The sequence below is a fragment of the Vipera ursinii genome (genome assembly GCF_947247035.1).
Source record: "Vipera ursinii genome assembly, chromosome: 2".
Lineage (NCBI taxonomy): Eukaryota > Metazoa > Chordata > Lepidosauria > Squamata > Viperidae > Vipera > Vipera ursinii.
This window is the reverse complement of record NC_139513.1, coordinates 272,463,758-272,488,748: the sequence shown is the minus strand read 5'-3', so window position 1 is coordinate 272,488,748 and position 24,991 is coordinate 272,463,758. Positions and strand designations below refer to the sequence as shown.

Sequence of the window (24,991 nt, the reverse complement as noted above, 5' to 3'; positions counted from 1 at the left end):
AATATTTTCCTAAAAACCTCCAGTGATGAAGCGCCCACAATATCTGAAGACAAGCTGTTCCACTGGTTAATTCTTCTGACTGTTAAGAAGTTAAATCTGGTTTCTGGTTTGCGCGTGCAGCACTTTTGGATGCGCAGAGAGAGCTCCCTCCCTGCCGTCCGATCTTTCTTCATTGGAGGACCCTGAAAAGGGTCAAAAGTCACCCGGGGGGGGGCGACCACTGCAAGGAGGCCCTCCTGTGATCATGGAAGGGCAGCAGCCCTCCACCTGAATCTGGAGCAGCTCCTTTTGGCCCGAAGAAAAAGAGACCGGCCATCAACATGGCCGATCATTAAGCCATTCCCTGCCGAAAGCCAAAAGCACCATCTAGCACAATGAAGCAATTTGGAGGACTCGGGTGAGACCTTTCCTTTCTTATCCCCTTAACTGCCTGCCTCTGGGACTTTTCTGAAAATTTTCTCTCCCCCCCCCCTTTTTTAAAAAAACAAACAAAACAAAAACAGCTTTTGTATACTTGGGGGAATAACATTTTAAGCCTTAAAGCAAAGAAAAAAACCACCATCTGATTAAGCAAAGAAACTAAGCAATCTCATTCCTACCTATTAAAAAGCTCATATTTTTGTGGGGATCTACTACCCTATTTTCTGTTTAAGATGTGAACTAAGGAAAAAAGAATGGACTAATTATATAAAAGCTTTATATTAATTTGGGGAAAAAGAATTTTACAACTTATTCTATATGCTACTGATGACATCCTGTGGCTAAACTTGGAATTGCAAGTAAACCTTTTGCTTATTCTGACAGCTGACTAAACAACAGTCCTTGATATTATCTTCAAAGACAAATGTGGGAACACCTGGCACTGAAAACAACTTTTAGGAGCATTGGAGGTGGAAAATTACTGACTTCTATTAAAATAGCCTCCATGGAAGACTTAGCTGTAAACACTAATGAAATGGATGACTATATCCCACCACTTAACTACAAATTGATATTGGACACAACCTTGGCTATAACTGAGCAAATTAAAGCCAAATTGCATGATAAACCTGACAACTCAAAGTCACCAGATCAAACTTTGACCTTAAATGATGAACTGACAACCCAAAAACAAATAGAAGAACTGGAAATTAACACTGAAATAGGAGACTTCAAAGAACAACAAACGCAGCCTACAGACAACTTTGAATTCCAAACTTCAACTTTAACTACAAAACTTACAGTTCAAAAAACAACAACACCCGAAGAAAGCAACATTAAGAGCAAAGATATCAAAGGCCTTCAAATACAGTATGTTGAGGATACAGCTAATCAAACGATAACAACATTACCTACTATGTTCTACCTAACCCAGATGGAAATGGAACAAGAATTACATCAAACATCAAAAACTGAGCTATTAAAGCAATATTTCAATGATTATAAAGGGGACACCAGCTTGGCAAAACTGTCATTTGGATGGTCTCTCTAGATTCAAATAAGAGGTAGAGGAAGAAAGGGAGACACATTTGAGAATTTAAAGACACTAAGATGGAAGCCTGATTGGCACAAAAGGAAGGCGAGAGTTAGATTTAAAGATTTAGACTTGTCTTTTTGGGGGGGATTTGTAAGGACAGAACTTAAAAAATCTTTTTTGATGGACTAAGGGGAATCTTAAATATATATATATATAAACTGATTTCATATTTAGGTTTTAGATTTTTTAAAGGAAAACAAAATTAAGCTTTTAGAATAAAACTTTGAATTATACTATAGAATTTAGAATCTTATAAGATAGTATTTTAATAAGTGTTGAATGGTTAAGACAAAAAATCTTTTTTAACAATTGGTGATTTGTTAAGATGAAAACTAGAATTTACTGTTAAATCATAAGAATGATTTGTAATGAACAATGTAAGTTTTGTAGACAAGAGAATTATTCTTTACTGAAATAGGGAATTCTAGGTTACCCAAAAAGTAAGGTTTCTTCTGTATATTATAGGCCAATTTAGAGTATTTTATTGCAATTAGGCAAAACTTAAAAACAAGATTTTGATATGTATTAGTCTAATTACATTGAAAACTTTCTTAATTGATTAGGTCATATCTAGAAATGTACTAACTTGATCACTTTGTCTATGTGAAAACTAAGGGAATCAGAGAGGGAATCTCTATTGATGCAACCTGAACTATTTACAAACAACTTGTTATTTGTTACTTTTCACTACCCAACCACCATATTGCTTGACAAATATATGTATATGTAAATATTGAAAAACCAATAAAACTTGAATAAAAAAAAGAAGTTGTTAATTCCATGTTGCTTCTCTCCTTGATTAGTTTCCATCCACTGTTTCTTATCTTGCCTTCTGGTGCTTTGGAAAATAGGTTGACCCCCCTCTTCTTTGTGGCAGCCCCTCAAATACTGAAACACTGCTATCATGTCACCCTAGTCCTTCTTTTCTCTATATTAGCCATTCCCAAATCCTGCAACTGTTCTTCATGTGTTTTTGTTTCCAGGCTTTTATAATCATCTTAGTTGCTCTTCTCTGCACTTTTTTTTCAAAGTCTCAACATCTTTTTTATAATGCGATGACCAAAACTGAATGCAGTATTCCAGGTGTAGCCTTATTAAGAATTTTTAAAGAGGTTCTGCGTGACAGTCTTTTAGCCACTTCAGGTGCCCCTCCTAGGGGGACCCTCCCTACTAATAGATTGTTCCTCTCTACTTTAAACTATGTCAGCATGTAACATAAAAACCACTTACGTGTATCGAGTGCACCATTTGGAGTGGGTTTCATTCCTTCTGATGGTCTCCGGATTCATAGTTGCATTTCCTGAGTTCCAAGCAGTCTCCATTTTTTCCACGTTTGTGGTGTTGCTGATAACCAAACTACACATTAGTTCAAGTTCAGCTGGACTCGCTAATGTGATACTTTTTGTTTGAGAAACTGTGGAAAATCCTACAGAGAATATTTAAGAGATAACACTTCCTGATTAAAACAAAAGAATTGCAAAAAATGAGTGTATTATTTGAAGAACTTTTCAAAACAATTAGCACATTCAGATGAATTTGGCAATTAAAATCTTTAGCTTTCTAAAATATTGCAGTATCACATGCCACACTGAAACTTTGTTTCAGATACTCTAGAACACAGGTGTCAAACTTGCTTCGTCACGTGATGTGTTGTGACATATTGCGACTCTTTTTGCACTGCCGGCAATGGGGTGAGTGTAGCTTTGGTGTGATGAAACTGGCCAGTGGACCCCTGCTCTAGAAGAAGTTGAATGGCTCCTGAAAAGGCCTTAGTAAGACAATGACAGGAAAATGTTGTATACCTAACATTTCACTCATAAAACAATTGCCATGGCTGTCTGATAATTGCTTGGTCTCTCATAGATGAGTTATTATACTACCTTTTAGCCTGTGCTTAACAGTGGGCATAAACTATCCTGTCATCAGAATCCAGATGCACCAGAATTTGCTATTGGCTTTGCATTTGGAAGCCTGTCACAACTCAAGGAGAACCAGTTCCAGATGAATCCAATCAAATTATTCTCTCCTGATAGGCAAATTTAGGAGAACACTAAAATGCCACATCAGTGTATCTAGTTTTCCAAAATGAATGACAGTTGAAAAAAATCTAATTGTTCACCGATTATTTTTTAAAGATGTACTTACTTTCAGAAATTCAAATCACAATCTTGTAATTATTGCTTTCGTTTGAGAAAGAAAACAACCAAGTTCAGAGAGCAACAAGGATCCCACAGTTCAACCCTGAGCTACAAATATTCCCTTCTATTAGTTCAGATAATACACTAAAATGAACAGGACTTTGGTTCAGCCACAGGTCTTTTTCACTTGGAATGCATCCTGGATAGAGCTATTAATCCCAAGCAGACTGTGAAGGAGATAAATGATGCATACCATGAACTCATTGCTCAAATTACATCATTTGCATAATTTTATGATAATCTAATGGCATGCAATATGGTTTCTATCAGATGTCTACATGTCTATCACCAGGAAAGCACTACTTTATCCACAGCCATATCTTTCCCACCTTCCATCATTGAACAGAAAATGATGGCAATTTTGGGGGGAGACAATTCTCTTACAATGTGAATCAACAGATCGTATTGGTGCGATATGTCAAAATAGTGCTAGAAAATGATCATGGTGAATCATGAGCAGTCATGAATGGGAAGCTGATGCAGCAGAAGACATGGAAGGCAAAAAGGCTATAGTAGAGTCTATGAAGACAATGGGGAAGATTAAATTCTGACAATGGAGTCCAAGAAGGCAGAGCTGGGGATATGCCATTTAAAGGAAAGGAGGAGACAGAAAAGGAGAAGTCAGTTATGCTAATAAAACTATTTCAGAGAGTCATTGTAAGATTGCATTGATGTAGTGGCTAAGTGGGACTTACCAATAAAATCAGCTACAGAATAGTAGCGGTCAGTATGGCTCTAATATGCAAAAGATCTACTGGGAAGCTGTAACTTAGAGTCTTGAAGATTAACTGGTGCAAGCAGTGTGAGGTTAATCTGCTTTTGCTACTTTGGGCTTTGCTAAACCCTAATAATGTGAAAAACAGCTGAGTAGGAATCATTTCAAATCTTCTTCACTGTCTTCCAAGTTCTAAAGTAGCTACCTCAGTCAGAGTGTTGGCCCCAAATGACTTCCAGTGTAAATGGAAACAGTGCTCTGAGCACCAGGCAAGAAATGTCAGATTCAAGATGATCTGTGTTCAAGATACTATGCACCAACTTGCTAAATTCCATCCTTATCAACATCTTTATCTAATCTATATCCTATGTATATGCATATGTACAGTATATGCATATGTGCATGTATATGCATTTGAATATGTATCTAATTCAATCAAATAAGAGCTGGAAGGGACCTTGGAAGTCTTCTAGTCCAACCCCTTGCTCTAGCAGAAGATCCTATACAATTTGAGACAAGTGGCTGTCCAGTCTCTTCTTAAAAGCCTCCAGTGATGAAGCACCCACAACTTCTGAAGGCAAGCTTTTCCACTGGTTAATTGTTCTCACTGTTAGGAAGTTTCTCCTTAATTTCAGGTTACTTCTTTCTTTGATTAGTTTCCATAATTTCTTGTCTTGCCTTTTGGAGGTTTGAAAAATAAGTATATGTAAATGTATATATGTATAGGCATCGATATCTATATATCTATCTCTATATCTCTTTATCTCTATATATCCATCTCTATATCTATCTATATCTATATGTCTGTTGTTCAGGACAATATGGAGGATGTGGGTTTGTGCATTTTCTGAAATCTAACAGAAAAGTATGTAAGAAACAGGCTTCTTGCTCAGAGAAGTTACGCTTTTTAAAAAATATTCTCCACCAAAATAACCCATCTGGCTACATGATTATTTAGCTGTAGTCCTTTGATAAAAAATATGTGACCTATGATGCAATTTTTGAGGATGGGGCAATTCATTTACTTTTTACTAATTTTGCCAGTTTTGTTATTTGTAAAATATAACCCTTTGTAATTTCATTGTTGCTAATCTTTTTGACCTTTCTTTAAAGAGAAAGATTGAAAATTAGTTTCTATTAATCAGATATTTTCCAAATAGCTCATCCTTTTGGCCTGTAAAATTCATTTGCAAATATTCAACATGAGAAATGGGAGAATTAAATTCTTTTTGAATGAGCTTTAGCCAAAAAATAAAATAAAAAATCCGGAAACTTAACAAAGTTAACAAAAAGGTACTGAACATATATAATGAAGTGACTCAGAAAATCAAAGCAGTTTAAATTCTTATGAATATAACTACCATATTAGGAGTACAGAATTCCAGATTACCTCTAGATGGAAACAAATATAAAGAAAACTCAAAATCATGATGTCATCTAGTAGCTATCTGGATTTTTGCAGCCCAGAATATGGATCTGGAAGTTTAATATGAAATAAAAGGATTGCCTCAGACTTTTTGGTAGCCACATTAGAGTAGGAGGAGAGCAAGCTGAGCTGGAAGTCAGAGTTAAATGTGTCATCGGTTTAGTTATTACATTGCCACAAGAGACCTAAGTCTGGTCCCCCATGAATTCTGTTGATCCTTATCTAGCACCAAGTTAGTTTTGATCGCTAGTTGACTAGATTCTTGTATTAGTAGCAATGATAAACTCTTTAGTGCTTTGAATTTCAGAAATGCTCCTGGTTATTAGCGACTGATTATTATATTATACAGTGCAAAATTGCATGCAAAATTTAAACTTACAACCATGAAATGGAATGTTACATGCTGATTTGACAACCTCTTGTGTAAAAAAAAGCAACTAACAACCTACATAATGAAACGCTCACCCTTGCATAGGAACTGTTTTTTCCCCCCCTCATCAATTTCTGCCCAAGCTTTCAGCTAGTTAAACAAATTGAATCAAACAGTCTCACTGTGGTGGCACAGTGGTTAGAAAGTAGTATTGCAGGCTAATTCTGCCAACTGCCAGCAGTTCAGTTCTCACCAGCTCAAGGTTAATTCAGCCTTCCATCCTTCCAAGGTCAGTAAAATGAGGACCCAGATAGTTGGGGACGATATGCAGACTCTATAAACTGTTTAGAGAGGGCTGTAAAGCACTGTGAAGTGGTACGTAAGCCTAAGTGCTAGTATTAAATTACCTCAGATTTTACTGCTGATTCAAAAATATAACTAAACATCTCCTGCCCCCTTGGGTCATCATATTTCCTTATGTAGACAGACAAATAAAATGACCAAGGATGCACAAAAAGCAGTGGAATGGGATCACTTCAGACTCCCTACTGGCTTCCTCTCTGAGTTTCCTTGTGGGAAGCTGACAGGGAGCATCAGAAACCTCCCTCCCTCGAATTCCCACCAACTTCTACATTTGCTTTGCTTTGCAAGGAGAAAGTCCATGATGTAGCCAGCAGCAGGTAATTGGCTGCTGCTGGATGGTGGAGGTGGAGGAGGAAGTGAGCGTGTGCAAGTCAGGAATGGTACATAAGGATGTGAGAGAGGCACAAGCATGGGATGGGAAGGGCATGTGGGCGTGGCCAGAGATGTCAAAGAGAAAGGCAAGAGTGAGTGGGAAGGCAGTAAAGGTCAGTAGGGTGAAGATGTGCTGCGCAGGTCAGACAAGGCACATAGGGAGGCAGTGAGGGTCAGGGAAATCATCCAGGAGCTAGCCCAGGTTGAGGGAGTACATGGGGGGAAGGTGGCATAGGCCAGGGAGTAAGCATGGTGATTCCTTCCTCCCTATTTGTCCCTTCATTCCTTGCAGATAAGTGGCTGTTGTTGTTGGGGAGGGTTGTTGTTGGAGAAGGGTATGAGATATTGTGAGACTGGTTGGGGATCTGTCACAGAATATTGAACATGAAGATCACATGACTGCAGCAGAAGCTCAGGAGTGCAACTGCAGCCAATAGCACTGAAATACCCACAACGTTTCCAAATTTCATTCCCTCAGAGTCATAGATCCCAGATTTTGGACACATTCTATAAGTTAGTCCATGTGAGGTACCTTGTTGCCCTATGATGCATGGTTTCACCCAGATAAAGGTTATGAAAACATGGCCATAACCTTTAGTAGTACATAGGTTAGCCTACATCTCTCTTATCAGCCAATATTCAAGTTGAAGGTTAAGAAAAACATACCCTGTATGATAATGGTATCATTCAAGAAAGGGAGCTTCTCGCCTTGACCAAAGGTTTCCATAGTGGAAGAAGGACCTGTTTTAAGAAAAAAGTGACTGGATTTATTTCAAAGAAACATCACTGAAGACATGTCATGCTCATCAGCTTCATATAAACAGCTCCTCCAGATTTCTCTCAACTTAGCCCGTGTTATGATTTCCTTATACTATGTGCTATCCTCTATTTAAGACTATTGCTAATGGGGTTAGGATTTATACTTAATATTAAACCATTACTTACTATTACAAAGAGAGTAACAAAGGACCTTTTGTTGTGGAAATGCCATATAAATCTCTTATTTATAAAAAAAATTCTAATAATTCTAATAAATCCTCTTCTAACAAATATTCCTTGGAAATAAGCAATAATCTAAATTATGGGAAAATATTGATTTAACATGACAATAAAGTTTAGGAGGATGGAGAATCTGTTAAATGTACAAGTCTACTAATGTTTAATTTACATTATTTGTGTCAATTTATGTCATTTGTGGTCTTACATACATAGTGGACAAATCTTCTATCTAACAGATATTAGCCCATTGAAATATATCTGTTGTATCTGAAGTCTTCTAAATTAAAGTCCATTAAAATGAGGATTTATCATACATCAGACTTTCACTATTTTTCCTTCTGTAAGCTGTAGAACACACTTACCATATCATGAAATAATAATTACAACAGTAACAGCAATAAAAATACATTAAAGTATGCCAACTGATTCTAAATGACTCTAAGCGACTCACAAAAATTGAACAAATTATAGTCAAATTAATGAAAGATTAAAAAAATGGCAAGCACAATGAAGTAGGAATGAATCTAGATGATTCCCATTCCAACCTACCCAACCTCCAGGTACTGGGACATTAATAGTCTCACTTGGCTGACAAAGGATCAAAAGATATAATTGAGTATCATCAGCTTCTTGAGGAATCTGAATCCCAAACCAGCCGATGGTATCACCAGATGACCTCACCCAACAGTTTCATGTAGATGTTGAAAAGCAGGAGAGAGAGAGTAGAACCCTGCATAACTTCACAAAAGAGGGGCCTAGAAAGTGATCTCTCTGCCTGCAACAAATAACAACTGGAACTAACCCCAGAGAAGAGAACTTCCATAAAATGGTAAAGCCAATCCACAAAGCTAGCTAAGAAAGATGCCATGGTTAACAGTACCAAAAGTTACTGAGAAACCAAGCAGCACAAAAATGGATGCACCACTGCTATGGGAAGAGCCATGGTGGTGCAGTGGTTAGAATGCAGTACTCCAGGCTAATTCTGCCAACTGCCAGCAGTTCGATTCTCAATAGCTCAAGATTGACTCAGCCTTCCATCCTTCCCAAGGTCAGTGAAATGAGAACCTAAATTGTTCAGGACAATAGGCTGACTCTGTAAACCACTTAGAGAGGGCTGTAAAGCATTGTGAAGTGGTATATAAGTCTAAGTGCTATTGCTATTGCTATTTCTTTTGCCTTCCTGACTAAGGTCATCGACAAGCACAAGCAAGGCTGTCTCAATGTTAAACCCTGCCTGAAACTCAAGTGATGCATTGGAGGCATGGCAAGTTCGTGAGGGAATGTTTGAGAGGTGCAATGCAGGCCAGGGATGGTATGCAAAGGTACAGATCAAGGAGAATGCATGAGTGTTCACTGGGATGAATTATCTTGCTACTCCCACTTCCCAGGCAGTACTGTATTTCAATTGGTTGTGATTACTTGTTAATTGTTCTACTTCACTGTTGTTTTTATATTGCTCTTTCTGGATTATTGTAAGGCCTTCAGAACCTCTAGAAATCAAACAGTATATACATTAGAAAAAGTTTCTCCCACCTTGACCTACACATTGAAAACAGGAATAACCTTATTTAGGAACAATAACAGATTAGTTCTTAAAAAGTTTTAACAAGTCTTCTGATTCTGCAGAAGTTGGACTCCTTTTAATAACATATTGTCTAGCTGTTCTAGACATTTAATAACATTTGGCTAGCTGTTCTATATTCTCCACCCTTCCTGTAGGTGAGGTAAAATTAATGGCAACAAACATGTTTTATTTTAGAATATACAACTTTGCTTAGCTACATGGAAAGAGAAGTCCAACAGAGTTGAAGGGTTTCAAAAGAACCCTGCTGGGTCTAAAGGAAGACCTGTCTTCAAGACCAATATCCTGTCTCGCCCAGTGCCCAACTAGATGCTTTCAGGAAGCCTTTAAGCAATGTTTGAAGACAAGACGCCTACCAACTGACAGGAAATCTGCTCAGGAAACCATTCAGAGACATAAACATCTAAACTTCCCTTAAGTTTAGTACTCGGGACCACATTATAAAACAAGCACCAACGAAACACTTTTTGAATCCGAGCCACTTCAGTGAAATCACCTGCCCATGTGTTCAAGTTCTTTTTATCATGCTACAATAATCTTTTGCAACTTTTTTGTACAACTTGATCAAAGTGGTAAAAGAGCTTATGCACTGATTCTGTTTGTCAGTGAACAATCGTATCCCTTACAATCATATCTCTGAACTTCAATTATATCCCAAAGGAAATCAACACAAGGAAATTCCTCCCATGTAGCCTTTCAAGATTTATTTGAGAAAAGGGACATCCACAGAAGTGACAAATGATGGAGAAATAAATAATGTAATAGAAAACAATAAATAACAGAAAAAGAACGTCAACTCAGGAGCAACAATATCTTAGTCATTATGTGCCACCATCTACAGAAATTATTTTTAAAACCCTAGAAGCTCCCTTTGTAGAGAAGTTGGATGGCAGATTTTGTAAGTTAAACTATACTAAACATGGATTGGCCAGAACTTTAAGGACAATAAGCTTTCTGAAGAATACACACCCTCTGGAATCTTAGCACAAACTGCTTCAGAATACTTTAAAACCTAAAAACCTGTAAATCCATTCATCACATCCTTTCAGCATTGATTGGCATTTCTATATTCCATCAAGAATTCTTTGAACAAGAGAGAAACAAGAAGAGGTAAACGTTGGGGGTCCTTCTTCACATCACTGAGGGTATGTTATAGCCTAGAAACATCCAAACCAGTAATTATCCAGCGAATACATCTGGTTTTTATACACTAAGATGGGAGACAGTCACCAGAGTAATATTTCTGTCTATCAATCTAAATACTGTATATTCTGCAGCCTTCAGAATTTTGCTACGTGATATTTTTAACTCACCAGAGGCTAATTCCCATGCTGTTTATATCTAGCAAGAAAGCTGTTTCATATACCTGTCTGGATTGAAAAATGTAGACCCACCCATACATGACAAACAGCATAGCATGCTTTAGCTGACAATGTTTTAAGATACATCAATCTTAAAGTGTTTCTTTCTGAAACAAGAGTCCAAATTCCCAAGGATGAAGATCAGGTTAACAGGAGTGGGCTTGAGCCCAGTCACAGTCAGGCATGATAAGAGGTGAAGCTCAGCCACATTTTGAAAGTCACAGGTTCTTTGACCTTATCTTACAACTATCACTACAATTTGAAATAATACATGAGTGAAAACTGAAAAATTCAGAAAGAAAGTTATGGGTTTTACCTGTGCTGGAGTATTCCCAAGTTGTACGTCTAGAAATTTCTGTCTTTTTCTGACTGGTATTTTCTGATGGAGTAAAAGTCTCTATTTTTAAATAAAAAATAAAATCCATAATTAGTTACAGCAATACAGATTATGTATTTCTTTTAACAGATTTATGGTAAAGAATAAGTGAGAACAACATGGTGGTAACCCTTGCTATTCCTTTTATCAATTTCTTGCAATGTTTTATTGATATTTGGTTGGTTGCTTAACAACTTTCAAATATGTTTTAGTGGACATAGCAATCTTTAAGTCAATTTAAAAGTCCCTGTTATGATGGGTAATGGATTTGTGTGTTACCAGAAGAAAGGCATTCACCCGATCTTAGGTATTTTATTCAGGTTTGGGAAAGCACTACTTTAGACCAAGTTCCATAATAGTTCCATAATCACTACTGTAATTAAATATCTCTATCCAACTTTACAGAGCCTAACTAAATAAGTTTTTCAACCATATTTATGTTTGATATTTTTTTCATCATGGAAAGGAAATAATTTCTGCTGTTCCTTCTCTAAGTTGCTTTTTTGGCAATTGTATTCCAGTGTTCTCAAAATCTATTTGTAAAGTTGAAAAGTGAAACAATTAATATTGCATTAGTTATGACTCACAATATAAAAAAAATACATTATTGATGCAATGACTGGCTAGGTGGGTGGATATATATGTATTTTCCTCTTGTTAGTCAAGACTATAATAAAACCACACAAATTTATGAAGAGATATTAACACAGAACCTTCTATATTTAATCTTTATATATAACACAGAGCACAGGATATACCGTATATTGGAAAAATCTTGAATTTTTCCCTCTTCCTCACTTTTTCCTGAACACTTTCTTGAAAGGGTGCTGGGAGATTTTAAGAAGGAATCCATAATATTCTTCCCAACGGTTCTGCATCGTTTCTGCCTTCTGAGCAGCCCTGAACAAATGTTCTAACTGGGAGAAAATGTGCTCCTTTTGGAAGAAAGCAATCTGTGTGCTAACAAGGCTGAAATACCGCTTTTGCCTTGTAGAGTCACAGAGTAAAGGAAATATTTCACTTCTGTTGTCTGGAGCCTCTTCATCATGTAATGCCAGAGACCCCAGGTTCTCTCTTCTTTGCCTTGCTGCTTGCAAATAACATTTTGTGCTGACACCAGACAGATGACCTCATTTCAGATAGGTCCCAAAGTGGAACGAAGACAGAGTGTCTCATCAGAATCCATTATGTCTTTGTCAATAACTGACTAGGAAATTAAATCAAACTGATACTCTCCACTGCACAGAATCATGTCTTCTTGTTTCTAAGGCAGACTGGTGGTCTAGTCTCCACAGATCGGATTATGTTTGTATCAAAGCTTCCAGCATGCTCAGATGCTCTCATTCAGAGAAAAATGACAAGCAAATGGTGCATTCCACCATTAGGCAGAGCCAAGCAGCAACCTTTAGTTTGGGAGGTACCTGTGAATTAGGGACACCACAGATAGTCCTTAACTTACAATCACAATAGTGACCAAAAAAATTGTCATTAAGCAGTGTGGTTGTTAAGCCAGACATTGCACGACCCCATCCAATTTTGTCTTCAAGTCAGTCTTGATTCCTGCCAACCACCTACAGGAATCCCTGCAGTTTTATTGGCAAGGTTTTTTGGAAGTGGTTTCCAATTGTCTTCTTCATAAGAATGAGAGAGACTGGCTGGCTGAAGGTCACCCAGTTGATTTCATACCTACGTTGGGCCTGAAACTCCTAATCTCCTAGTTTATAACTTACAACCTTAATCATTACACCAAAGTGACTCTCAGTGATACATATTAGAGTTAAAATATTAAAAGGGCACCATAAACAATGGTTGTTGTTGTTGTTAGCTGCGAAGTCGTGTCCGACCCATCGCGACCCTATGGGCAACATTCCTCCAGGCCTTCCTGTCCTCTACCATCTTCTGGAGTCCATTTAAGCTCACGCCTACTGCTTCAGTGACTCCAGCCAGCCACCTCATTCTCTGTCGTCCCCTTCTTCTATTGCCCTCGATCTTTCCCAGCATCAGGCTCTTCTCCAGTGAGTCCTTCCTTCTCATTAGGTGGCCAAAGTATTTGAGTTTTAGCTTCAGGATCTGGCCTTCTAAAGAGCAGTCAGGGTTGATCTCCTCTAGGACTGACCGGTTTGATCGCCTTGCAGTCCAAGGGACTCGCAGGAGTCTTCTCCAGCACCATAGTTCAAAGGCCTCAATTCTTTGGCGCTCAGCCTTTCTTATGGTCCAACTTTCACTGCCATACATTGTAACTGGGAAGACCATAGCCTTGACTATACGCACTTTTGTTGACAGGGTGATGTCTCTGCTTTTTAGTGTGCTGTCTAGATTTGCCATGTCTTTCCTCCCCAGGAGCAAGCGTCTTTTAATTTCTTGGCTACAGTCCCCATCTGCAGTGATCTTGGAGCCCAGGAAAATAAAATCTGTCAGTACCTCCATTTCTTCCCCATCTATTTGCCAGGAATTGGGAGGGCCAGATGCCATGATCTTGGTTTTCTTAATGTTAAGTTTCAACCCAACTTTTGCACTCTCCTTCTTCACCCGCAACAAGAGGCTCTTTAGTTCTTCTTCACTTTCTGCCATTAGAGTGGTATCAACAATGGTTAGTGATGTGTTTTATTATGATAAGAGTTTGACGGAGGCATCTAGGTCAATCCTCTACAATCCATTTTAAAGCATCTCTAAGAAATAATGCCTAGCACCTGCTTAATCTTGGCATGATGGAAAGAAATAACTCAAGTGTATAAACACTGCAATGGATTTATTATTGAATTTATTTGAAATAGGGTTAATAATAAAAGGAAAAGTTTCAGCATGTCTACCAGGGCACTAGTAGAGCAATACAGGTAAATGGGAAAAATGGAAAGAAATATTTATATGGCCAATTTTGAACTGGGAATCCTCCAAGGTTGGGAAGGCAAATATAACAATACTATAGCAAGGAAGCCCTATTACTGGAACAGTAGCTGCAGCAGCGAGTAGATGAGTAAAATCAAGAAAAATGTAAACAGGAATAGTTATCTATATATCTAGTAGTTAAGGCACCAGGTAAGAAACTAGGAGCCTGTGAATTCTAGTTGTGTCTTAGGTATGAAATTTGGATTGTTCTGGGAAAAATAGAAGGAAGGTGTAATGTATTGGGCTTGTTTTGTTAAGCGAACACCACATGGGTAATTGCTGGGAGGTTGCTTGAGCAGGGAAGCTGGCTAACAGCTCCCAGCTCCTCAGACAAATTTGTTGCCTCTAGGGTGGCAATAGGTTGCTTTACACCTATTGGCCACCGCCTAGAGGCCAGGGTATAAATTGCTGCATTTGCAGCCCTGTTCCTCAGTTCAGATCCTGCAAGCAATAAACAATGATCTTTGCTGAACTCACTCACCTCATCTTCGTCATGAAGCAATGAACCCAGTACACAACAGAAGGAATATTAGATATGTTCACCCTCTGGAGTTATTTATAAAAATAATAAAAGTGGTATATAAATAAATATATTATCTATCTATCCATCCATCCATCCATCCATCCATCCATCCTCTATTGCCTGTCTCTTACTCATCCATTCATCCATCATCTTCAAGGCAAGTGTATATCTACAAATTTATGCAAGGGGGGGGGAACAGCAAAATACATCCCCAAACCTTTGACAAATATACCATTCATGTCTAATCTCTACACTTCTGCAAGTAAAGTGTGCAGGGTCACAATACTTATAATACATATAATGGCAAAGTAAGTTTTTAACCAATAAAGATGGATGTGTTAAAAGTTCTGGTATTTTGCCTACACGCCCTTAACTAAACATACCACACTAGGGAGTAAATTCTTTTCTTTTCCTGTAATGTGTTTAAACTTAAGAAATCATTTACACTAAAGAGATTATAGCATCTTAAACCCAAATACTTACTGTACCAATTCATGGAGTGCAACCTTCACCTATCACAAAACTCTTGCAAAGCAAGATGGGCAGTTTTCCTAGCATTATCTTGGCCTTTCCTAATGCTGCTAAAATTAATGTGTTATTAGACTAACTTTTAAACCTGGTTTTCTTTAGTTCAATATTATTTAGCATACTTTTGGTTTATTTGATTAAAACCAAGCCACTGAACACCAGAAAATGTACCAATAAAGAATATATGTAGCCCAGGGTTGAAATGAGGGGTCCTTGGTGCTCTCTGAGCTTGCTTGTTTTCTTGCAGATATTTTGTGACCCAAACTAGGTAGCATCTTCAGTACTAGCAACGTTTGATGTTACCTAGTTTGTGTAATGCAAGGAAACAACAAAGCTCAGAGAACACCAAGGACCCCAACAGAGAACGTTGCTATACTCCTATTCAGCTTCTCAAAGACATGCAGTTGGTCCTCTGGATTAGACCAGCTTTGAATATCCAACCATAGTTACTTGGGACACTTTAATGGGGATTCCTACATACATTAGAAGGTTTCACTTAATGGCAGCTGCTTTAGGATAAACCACAAGCAGGATCTGATGCAGTACCTCTCCTTGGTCCTGCTTTCCAACAATCCCTGTTAAAGACAATCTGTTTCTGAACCAAGAGTTTCCTTAGAGTCTTAGCAAGTAGAAGGTTACCTGTAAAGCTGAATTTTAAATCAATATTCTATGCCAACAATGAAGCCCTTTTCTAGGTGTGGGAGCTTATGAAACCAAAATCCAACCAGCTCCACACAAAAGAGAAGCTGTGTTATTCATATACGTACATTCATGCTTCAACAGTTGAAATTCTTTAGGGTCTTGATGATGCTGATGTTTGAAACTCTTTAAGGAAAAAAAAACTACAATAACAGTCTTATAAACAGTGAACACCAGAGTAAGAAGGGGAAGTGAACAATAGCTGGAGAAACCAGAGCAATAGATGTTGCTGACTGTTGTAATATAACTAAAGCGGTGGCTGTCACCTCCTTCTAGGTAAATGAATTTCATTTTAAAAAATACAAAGATATACAACTCTGTTCCCAGAATAATTCTTAGACAATCCCAAAACAGGTATGAAAGAAGAAAATGTTCTTTCTGCCCAAGTCTGGTATTATAAACTTCTATCAAATGTCCCCATGGATTTTTTTTTCTAACTCAATTTCACCTTAACATTTTCTTATTAATGTCTTACCAGTCTAAAGTGTACCTGGATTTCATAATTCAGCATAACCAATAAATTGATCAGCAAATTCTAAATTAATTTAGAATGAAGATTATTCTGTCAAAACTGCATATCTTTAACTGCCATCGATCCTGGTGAGATTAACACTGTTTCTATTCTGCAGGATGCTTTTTATAATATGTGTCTTGTAATGAATAAATATTGGCAATGTGAACTTGGTATGGTCAAGAATTCTATCAATGCCACAGACTCTTGTTTAAAAAGTATAACTGGTAAATAGAATTACTGGCACACATTCTTTCTTGACCAATCTTATTCCACCAGAATTTTTGTCACATCCAGTTCTGTAGTGGTAGTAATGGAGCTAGATAGGAATGTGGCTGAAGCAGAACTGGATGATGTCTAAATCCAATTAAAATCAAGAGGATCGCATAGTATATATATATATCTATTTGGAAATAACTCTTAAAGAGCTTCATAGTACTTATTTCTAAGTATGTATGTGTGGGTGGGTGGGGGAAGGGTTGTTGTTGTTTCTGCCTTTGAGTCACTGTTGACTCCTAGAAACTGTCTGGACAAATCCCTGCAGTTTTCTTGGCAAAGTGTCTTAAAGGTGCTTTTATTCAAAGACAACTGGACTTTCTTGTTTTACTTGAAGATGTTTCACTTCTAATCCAAGAAGTTTCTTCAGTTCTGATTGAATGGTGGAGAATGGGAGGATTTACATCAGAACTGAAGAAGCTTCTTGGATCAGAAGCAAAACATCTTCAAGTAAAATAAGAAAGTCCAGTTGCCTTTGAAAAAAGCACCTTAGGAACAACCATGGCCTGGATGACTAAGACCTGCCACAGACATTGTACAAAGTGTTTTGCCACTGCTTGTTTCCTAGGGCTGAGAGAATGACTGGCCCAAGGTCACCCTACTGGCATTGTGGTAGCAGGGTCTCCCAAATTTTATCTGGAAAGCACCAGGTTCTGGTAAAGCTGAACTACATGATTACAATTCTAGTTCAAATAACCTAGCCTGAATTTTATGTACGAGTTTTAATTTCTTAAATCTGTTTATTTTCCTGTAAATTACTTTTCAGAAATTGATTAAAACATGTTAATCAAATGTACTGTAAAAACTGAGATCATGAAAAGAACACTTTTCAATAATTATTATGCATGCAATTAAATTAACAAATGTTAACTAATTGCTCCTCGAAAAAGTTTCTTTTTTAAAAATCACTAAACATAAATCTTAGTGAAATATTATCTCAATTCATCTTCCGACGGAAATGATAATGACACTTCCTTTGAGGTTTGCTGTGATACCAACAGGAAAAGCAAAATATCAGAAATTGTGTAAGCGTGGGTGTGCTTATTATGAAGCAACATTCAAAGGCACAGCAGTTTTTGAAATGTGTCTTGTGCCAAGAGAAAGAATAGCAATAGATATATAGCATAACTAGCCATTTTTAAAGGAAACTGACTTCCTGGATCTTTGAGTGTAGAGAAACCTATATAAGATACTATGCCACAATTAAACAAAACTCTTTACGATACAGCCCAAATATGAATTCAGTCTTTGTGGGCTCTAGCCCAAAATGCATGGCTTTATGGGATTTTCAGTACAACATCTTATTGGGATAATAAATAAATCATGTTTAAGCAAGCCCAGATTTTGGGAGAAGCAGGTCATTGAGTTTCTGTGGTTGTGGTTATATCATAGCAGCTGAACTGAAACAAAACAACATATCTATTTGTAGCTGGGAGAGAGAAAGTTAAATTTTTAACAGCACTTACTATGAATACTTCTCAAAAGTTTAGAAGGGAATGAAAAGATTCTCAAAAATATTAATTTCTGTCCTGAGATTAAGGCCCATTCCAGCCTTTGTTCTATAAAAGGCGAGTCAGGTTTAATTTTTAGGAACAATGTGGATAAACACTGTAGTTTTTAAAGTAATAATATGGGAATAGCTTTTAATTAATTTTAATTTCCCAGCTTAAGCTACAACCCTGGGATATCCTGGTGTTTTATCATTCAAGTACTAAAATTTGCTTGGTTGGTTATTTTGAGATCAGCCAATGATCAACTGGATGTTGCCACCTGAATTGTAGCTTTGTCCATAGTATCCTCAATACAGTCACAGAATTACTGAATGGGGAGAGATCTCAAATATTCTCTTGCTTCTAGCACAATACCAAAATGCAAAATCTTGGCACTTACTCTAGGAAGAAAATTATTCCTAAGTTTCAATCACACCCTCCCCACCAGTTTCAAGAACCCTGAATTTGTTGGCTTGGTCCATCATCATCTATGTCTTTCAAACTACATCACCTCTTAATTTTCTTTTTGCTGGACTAAATGTGTGTCCAACTGATCAATTATCCTTCTTAAGACTTTGGTTTCTCATCCAGGAGGCTGTGAGTCTCTCCTACACATATGCCTGATAAAAGGAATTGGTAAAAGGAATTCTTCTAATGCCAGCCTTCCCCATCTTTTCACAAGCACTACCCAACACAGTAGCCAAGAGTTTTCAGAATGCCTTTGTCCCAACATTGACTTTAGTCAAATAGTAAAAGCGAGGAACCTAACAGGCTTGCAGAACATAAACTTTTTATAGGTTAGAGATAAACTAGAGTCCATTCCACTAGTGCAGCGAGGGTTCTCTTCAACAGGAACATATACTGTGGAATAAAATGTCCAACAAAGTTCTAAACTAAAAGAAAATAAAAGAAAAGTAATCAAGGAACGAGATGTGAAAGAGGTGCAGTTATTAAGAGTAGTTGCCAGAGATTATCACAGCAATGCTAAGATAAGATCACAGGAAATGGTGCCTGAAGAGCACCATCTTCTATTCTCAGCAACTGCTACCCATCTTTACCTACTTCATCATTCACTGGCGCGCGTGCACGCGCACACACACACACACACACAACACGCACACACCTTCGTTGAAGTAAACTAATGCATAATTTAGAGGCAGCGAGGTTTGGGGACTATGGTGATCTCTTACATACTGTTACATAAATCCAAACCTGATCTAAAACGTTCATAATCACAACCTGTTTCCCAGGCTTGGCCGCGAGGACGGGCGCGGGAGTCGGGTCCCAATGCCGCAAAGCAGGCAGGTTGGATGCACTAATATCCAAATGTAATGGTAGGAGAGGGGGTTCTGCTCAGCGTCTTTTTCCCGAAGAAGGAGCCTTGCTCGTACCGGGTAAATATTATTTTTCCCCTCTTTGGCTGAGAGTGGATTCTACGGAGGTGACTTAGCAGTCCCCTTGGAAGACGACCCAAGGATGACTACGCCTGGGTGGCTGCAGAGTCTTCCAGCCGCCCTCCCACAAATGAAAAGAAGGGACCCACGAGCGGACGAGGGAAATGAGGTACCTGAAGTTTCAGCCTCGGCGGGGCCCCAAAGGGCCAGGAGCAGGACCAGCTGTAGCACGATCGCGCCGGAGCCCCTCATGGTGCGACCGGCCTCCGAGCGAGCTATGCGCCGAGTTTAAATGCCGCAGCGCCCCTAGCGGCCCTTCTCGGCTCCTGCAACCGGTTGTCGGGTTTCGATGCTCCAGTTGGCTTGGCGCGGCTCTAATAACTGGAGCCTGACGTCAAAGGAGAAGCCGGCGGCTATTGGGGCTCTGCCTTGAGCGGCGAGAGAGAATCGCTTGCCCGTCTGACGATGCCAGGACAGGGCCCTTCCGCTGGGGGCTCCTTCCTCAACGTGGCGCTCCCATCAATGCCAGTGAGGGGGGCCGGGGCCCAAAACCTCGACAACCCTTGGGGCGGGAGGGTAAAGATGGGGATGGGCTCGGAGAAACGAGGCCATCGATGGGGCGCGATCGGGGGCTCAGTGATCGAACACGTGCTTGGTCCAAGGTCGGGGCATCTTCTGGCATTAAATAGCGGAGAATGAAAAAAAACCCGTCAAAACTGGGAAAGTTGGACTCATAACCCCGACTAGGAGATCTGGTGCGTGATTTTCGGTCCATGATTGCCTGCAAGGACCACGACGTTCTCCCCGCCCCCGGTTTATTTATTTACTTTGTTTCTCCAGTGTATACAGCTATCCCTCCCACCAATGTGACTTTGGGCAGCTTAAGTCAGCGTTTCCCAACCTTTAGGAACTTGAAGATGAGTGGACTTCAACTCCCAGAATTCCCCAGCCAGCTATGCTGGCTGGGGAATTCTGGGAGTTGAAGTCCACGCATCTTCAAGTTCCTAAAGGTTGGGAAACGCTGGCTTAAGTTACAAAAAAAAGAAGTTCAAAACACACACAGAACAAAAAAAAAAGAATACTGGAGCAAAAATAACCAAAGACATGACAAAAACCAAAACCATGAAAGAGTATGGAAACCATAAAAAAAAAACATAATCAGCAGGACAGCACAGTCCGTTTCCTTAACAATACAGCCCATTTCCTTAACAGGCACTTTGCAAGTTTCACACCGTTTTAACTCTAAGCCTTAGAACTCCATGTGTTTTTACAGTATTTCTTTATTGTTTTAAATAGGGGAGCTGATTTCTAAGCCTTTCAGAATTCTAGATGTGAAGCAAAACATATAGTATCATCTCTACCAGGTCCCTTTTGTTAAAATAATAATAAATGCTCCTGATCTTATATATTTTTGGTCAATCAACGAACAATCCAAATAATGATTGACATGGATAGTGCTTGGAGGCTCTTTCCTTTTATGGGAAATAATTGTTGCCCCATAAACCAAGAAACAGAAGCAATGATATAAACTACGATTTAGACAGTCAAGGGTTTGGTCTATATCGGATCATGCACTGAGAGCTGTGGAGGGTCAAGAAAGTCAAGATTACAGCTGCAACCATGTGATTAAAAGCGCACAATTTGTATATATGCACAGTAAAAAGGGCAGGGCTTCAGTTTTATTTTTTATTTATTTTTTATTTATGTATTTTTACCCTGCTTTCATCATCATCATCATCATCATCATTATTATTATTATTATTATTATTATTATTATTATTATTATTATTAAATATTATAATTAACTAAAAGTGATGAATGTACCTAATCCTCCTTCCTCCTCCTATTTTTTCCATTACAACATCCCTGTGAGCTGGGTTGGGTTGAGACAGAATGACTGGTCCAAAGTCACCCAGCTGATCTCATGAATGCTTGGGCCTTTGAATAAAAAATTAATAAAACGTTGAATTATTTAATTCTATAATGCCTCTCCTGCAATTAGAAATTTAAATATTAGAGAGTTGTGTTGTGTATACCAACTGAAGTGAATCTGTAAGACTTTAACCTTTGTGTGTGGGGTATGTGTGTCTGCTTCCTGTTGTCTTACAACAGGTCTTCCTTTTGAAATAGAGTTTAAGATTATACTGCAGAACTGTTGCCCATATATTTTAAGTGTCACCATGATGTATACCATCACAATAAAATAAACTGGTCTGACCTCTTAACTAAGAATCCCTGTTGCTCTGTTTCAAGGCCTTAAAAGTATGAAGCTAACTGACATGTCCTTTCCTTGGCTATAGAAAAGACCAACGCTGCATCCAGCACTTAAAAGAAAAGTCTGGGCCAAAGCTTAACTGAATCTAAAAGCCGTTTCAAAGTTCCAAGCACTTCTATCAAGCCTAAATGAGAGCACCTTTTGTATTTCAGTACGCCTCAGAATAACTAAATAGGATCAATTGTGACTTGATGGCAAGTGAACTGTTTGGTTGTGTCCATGAAGTCACTAGGAATCACATTTGAATAAAGAAATGTTGCCTTTTATCATTAGACAGAAGAGCCTAGCATGCATCACAAGCAAGACCAAGAGGTAGCCAAGCAAAGTGCTCATTTCTTTGATATATATCCTGTTTTCCTCCCAAAGAAAGAAAATCTGCCTTTTAACCCTCCAGTAGGGTAATAATAATAATAATAATAATAATAATAATAATAATAATAATAAGAAGAAGAAGAAGAAGAAGAAGAAGAAGAAGAAGTTGTTGGAAGGGACCTTGGAGGTCATCTAGTCCAACCCCTTGCTCAGGCAGGAAACCCTATACCATTTCAGGCAAATGGCTGTCCAGTCTCTTCTTAAAAACTTCCAGTGTTGGAGCATTCACCACTTCTGGAGGCAGGTTGTTCCACTGATTAATTGTTCTAACTGTTAGGAAGTTTCTCCTTAGTTCTAGGATGCTTGGATTTGAACCCTTCAGGATTTTAGCCAAAAAACAAAAATACATTGGCTAGATCAGAAGTTTATTTTTTTAAAAAAGTGGGGTGGACATAATAGAATAATTTCTCAAGATCAGGCTTTATATACCTATTGGCAAAGCTTCTCCACACCTGAACTAAAAATGTCCTTTTTTAAATTAAATGTGCAACAGGCACAATATTTCCCATTCCAAGAAGAAATGTGCAATTCTACTTGGCAGTACAGTATAGAATTCAAGTAATGCAGGAGTATATTGTGTTAGCTGTTTGTTTTTTTCTTTTAAAAAAGTCAAATCGACAGTGAGAAGGTAAAAATAAATCTAAATCCCAGCCAAGTGTATTAATTTCAGGATTAATTACTGGGAAGTATTCCAATCTGAAACCTGTAGAGCTGGTGCCAATCGGCTGAGACAGTATTAAACTTGATGGGCAACTATCCAGCTCAATTTAAGAAACTTTCTCGTATTACTATTCTAGAAAATAAGACTGTTATGTAAAATTGTCAAGCTTATAAAATAGATCAGGTGGCCAAAAATCTTCAATATCATTGTTAAGGTTGCTGTGCTTGATTTTAATTAAGGGAAATGAAACTGAAGACATAGCATAAGTGAGTAGTACTTTGTAGTGGTACAAAGTATGCACAGAAATCCCAATTACAATCTATTTTGGGACCTCCCATATTACACTGTGAACTTCTCCCAAAAAAATTGCTGCAAATGCTTGTTTTCCTGTGTTGCAATCATATGCATATTTATTCTGATGGGTCCTTAATTGTGTCAAATTTGGAGGAATGAGAGAAGAGGATTGCTATTCTGTAACCAGAAATAAGACTTTGTTTCTCTTACTGTTTTATGAAAAGGCACCATTAAAAAGTTACAAACTATACAAACTAAATGTATAAAAAACAAAAAAATAGATATTTTATTAAGTTTTTATAGTTACAAATCTTCAGTGCTTGATAAACAACATGTCTGGGTTCACATATTTAACATTAATAGTAATACAACTTCCATTTCTATTCTCTATTCCGTTTTTCTAGCCATTTATAAAAATTATCCCATGTTTGAAAATATTCTGTATCTTCTTTCCCTTTCATTTTCAATGCAAGCCTATCCATTTCTGTACAATCCAAATTTTTCCTAATGATATCTTCTTCCAAAAAAAACCAACCAAAAAGTAGAAAGTGCAGAAAAGAAAAATAGAAAAATAGCGAAGAAAGAAAAACATAAAAGAAGAGTAAAGAAAAAGAAAAGAAATATATAAATTTCGTCATCACAAGTATAAACAATTTTAATATCTTATCACCTTATCTTAAAATACAACATTTTTTTAAAATTCCATTTATATCCCGCCGTTCTCCTAAGACTCAGGGCGGCTTAAAAAATTAGCAGTAGCCTTCATTCTATATATATGCCTGCTTATTAGGGCTTTCACACAAACACCCCAAGCGGCATTATTACAAAGTCAGCTTATTGCCCCCAACAATCTGGGTCCTCATTTTACCTACCTCGGAAGGATGGAAGGCTGAGTCAACCTTGAGCCTGGTGGGACTCGAACCTGCACTAATTGCACGCAGCTGGTGTTACTTAAGGAGGCATTAGCCCACTTGCTCCACCAAGGCTCTTTTAAATGAGGTCTTCTGCCCATATACCATTTCTTGTGGATCTTGAAAAGTTAAGCATTGTCTGGTCTGGTTAGAGAAGACTTAAGCAAGATTACTTGGAGAAAAGACACCAGCTTTAGACTAGATTGGAAAGTTAAATCCATTTCTATATTATGTGGCCTGTATTTGTGCAAGAAATCTCCAGGAGTCGAGTGCTAATTGAGGAAGTAATTATGTTTACATTATCAAAATAGTTCTCAGAGGAAAAAATGCTCCTAGACTATTGGCTATTTCTTTTCTTTCCTCCCAGCAGTTACAACACTACCTTTCTCTTTTGGCAGCCAAGCTCAAAACAATATGCATGCTGGTTTCTGACAAAGGACTTTTCTACACTGAAGCCTTCAGTGGCCTGTCTCCCACACAAAAGCTGGATGCAAATGAGGCCGACTTAAGAAATTTCTTTTTGAATTGCAACCCATTTCTTTACTTTTACTTGATGTTTTGTATGCACCATGTTTGTTAATAGTCCTCGCTGGAGGATTCTCCTACCGGTATTTCTTTACCTGACCTGAGAAGAAGAGAAGAGACTAAAAAGATTATAGGATTACCATTTGTGGCTAGAGCTGAAAAGGGAAGGTGGCAGATTTCCTTTCAGTTTCATTGGTTATTTTAAAAAAAAAGACCACATTCCACCAAGAAACTTATTCATTGTTTTTGTTGTTGCTGTTGCTGTTGTTTAAATGGAGGGCAGTGACTAGTGACTGAAAGCTAAGGGGCATTTCTATTATAACAGTGTTTCTTAACTTTGGGCATTCCCAGGCATGTGGACTTCAAGT

General features: G+C 38.0%; 1 protein-coding gene across 3 annotated transcripts in view; it reads right to left on the bottom strand.

The window, feature by feature from the left end:
• EMB (embigin) overlaps positions 1-19,910 on the bottom strand; it is a 38,292-nt gene extending 18,382 nt beyond the window's left edge. Inside the window, exons 1-4 of one of the 3 annotated variants that reach the window (XM_083352092.1) lie at positions 19,759-19,910; positions 11,219-11,299; positions 7,627-7,701; positions 2,747-2,942 (exon numbers count right to left, since the gene is read on the bottom strand). In XM_083352092.1, the coding sequence (XP_083208218.1) occupies positions 2,747-2,942; positions 7,627-7,701; positions 11,219-11,299; positions 19,759-19,837 (431 nt within the window). In that variant the 5' untranslated portion in view covers positions 19,838-19,910. Of the gene's footprint in view, positions 1-2,746; positions 2,943-7,626; positions 7,705-11,218; positions 11,300-19,758 lie in introns of all 3 variants that reach the window. The other 2 variants (XM_083352091.1, XM_083352090.1) reach the window with 2 other exon arrangements.
• Between the last annotated feature and the right edge of the window lie 5,081 nt (positions 19,911-24,991).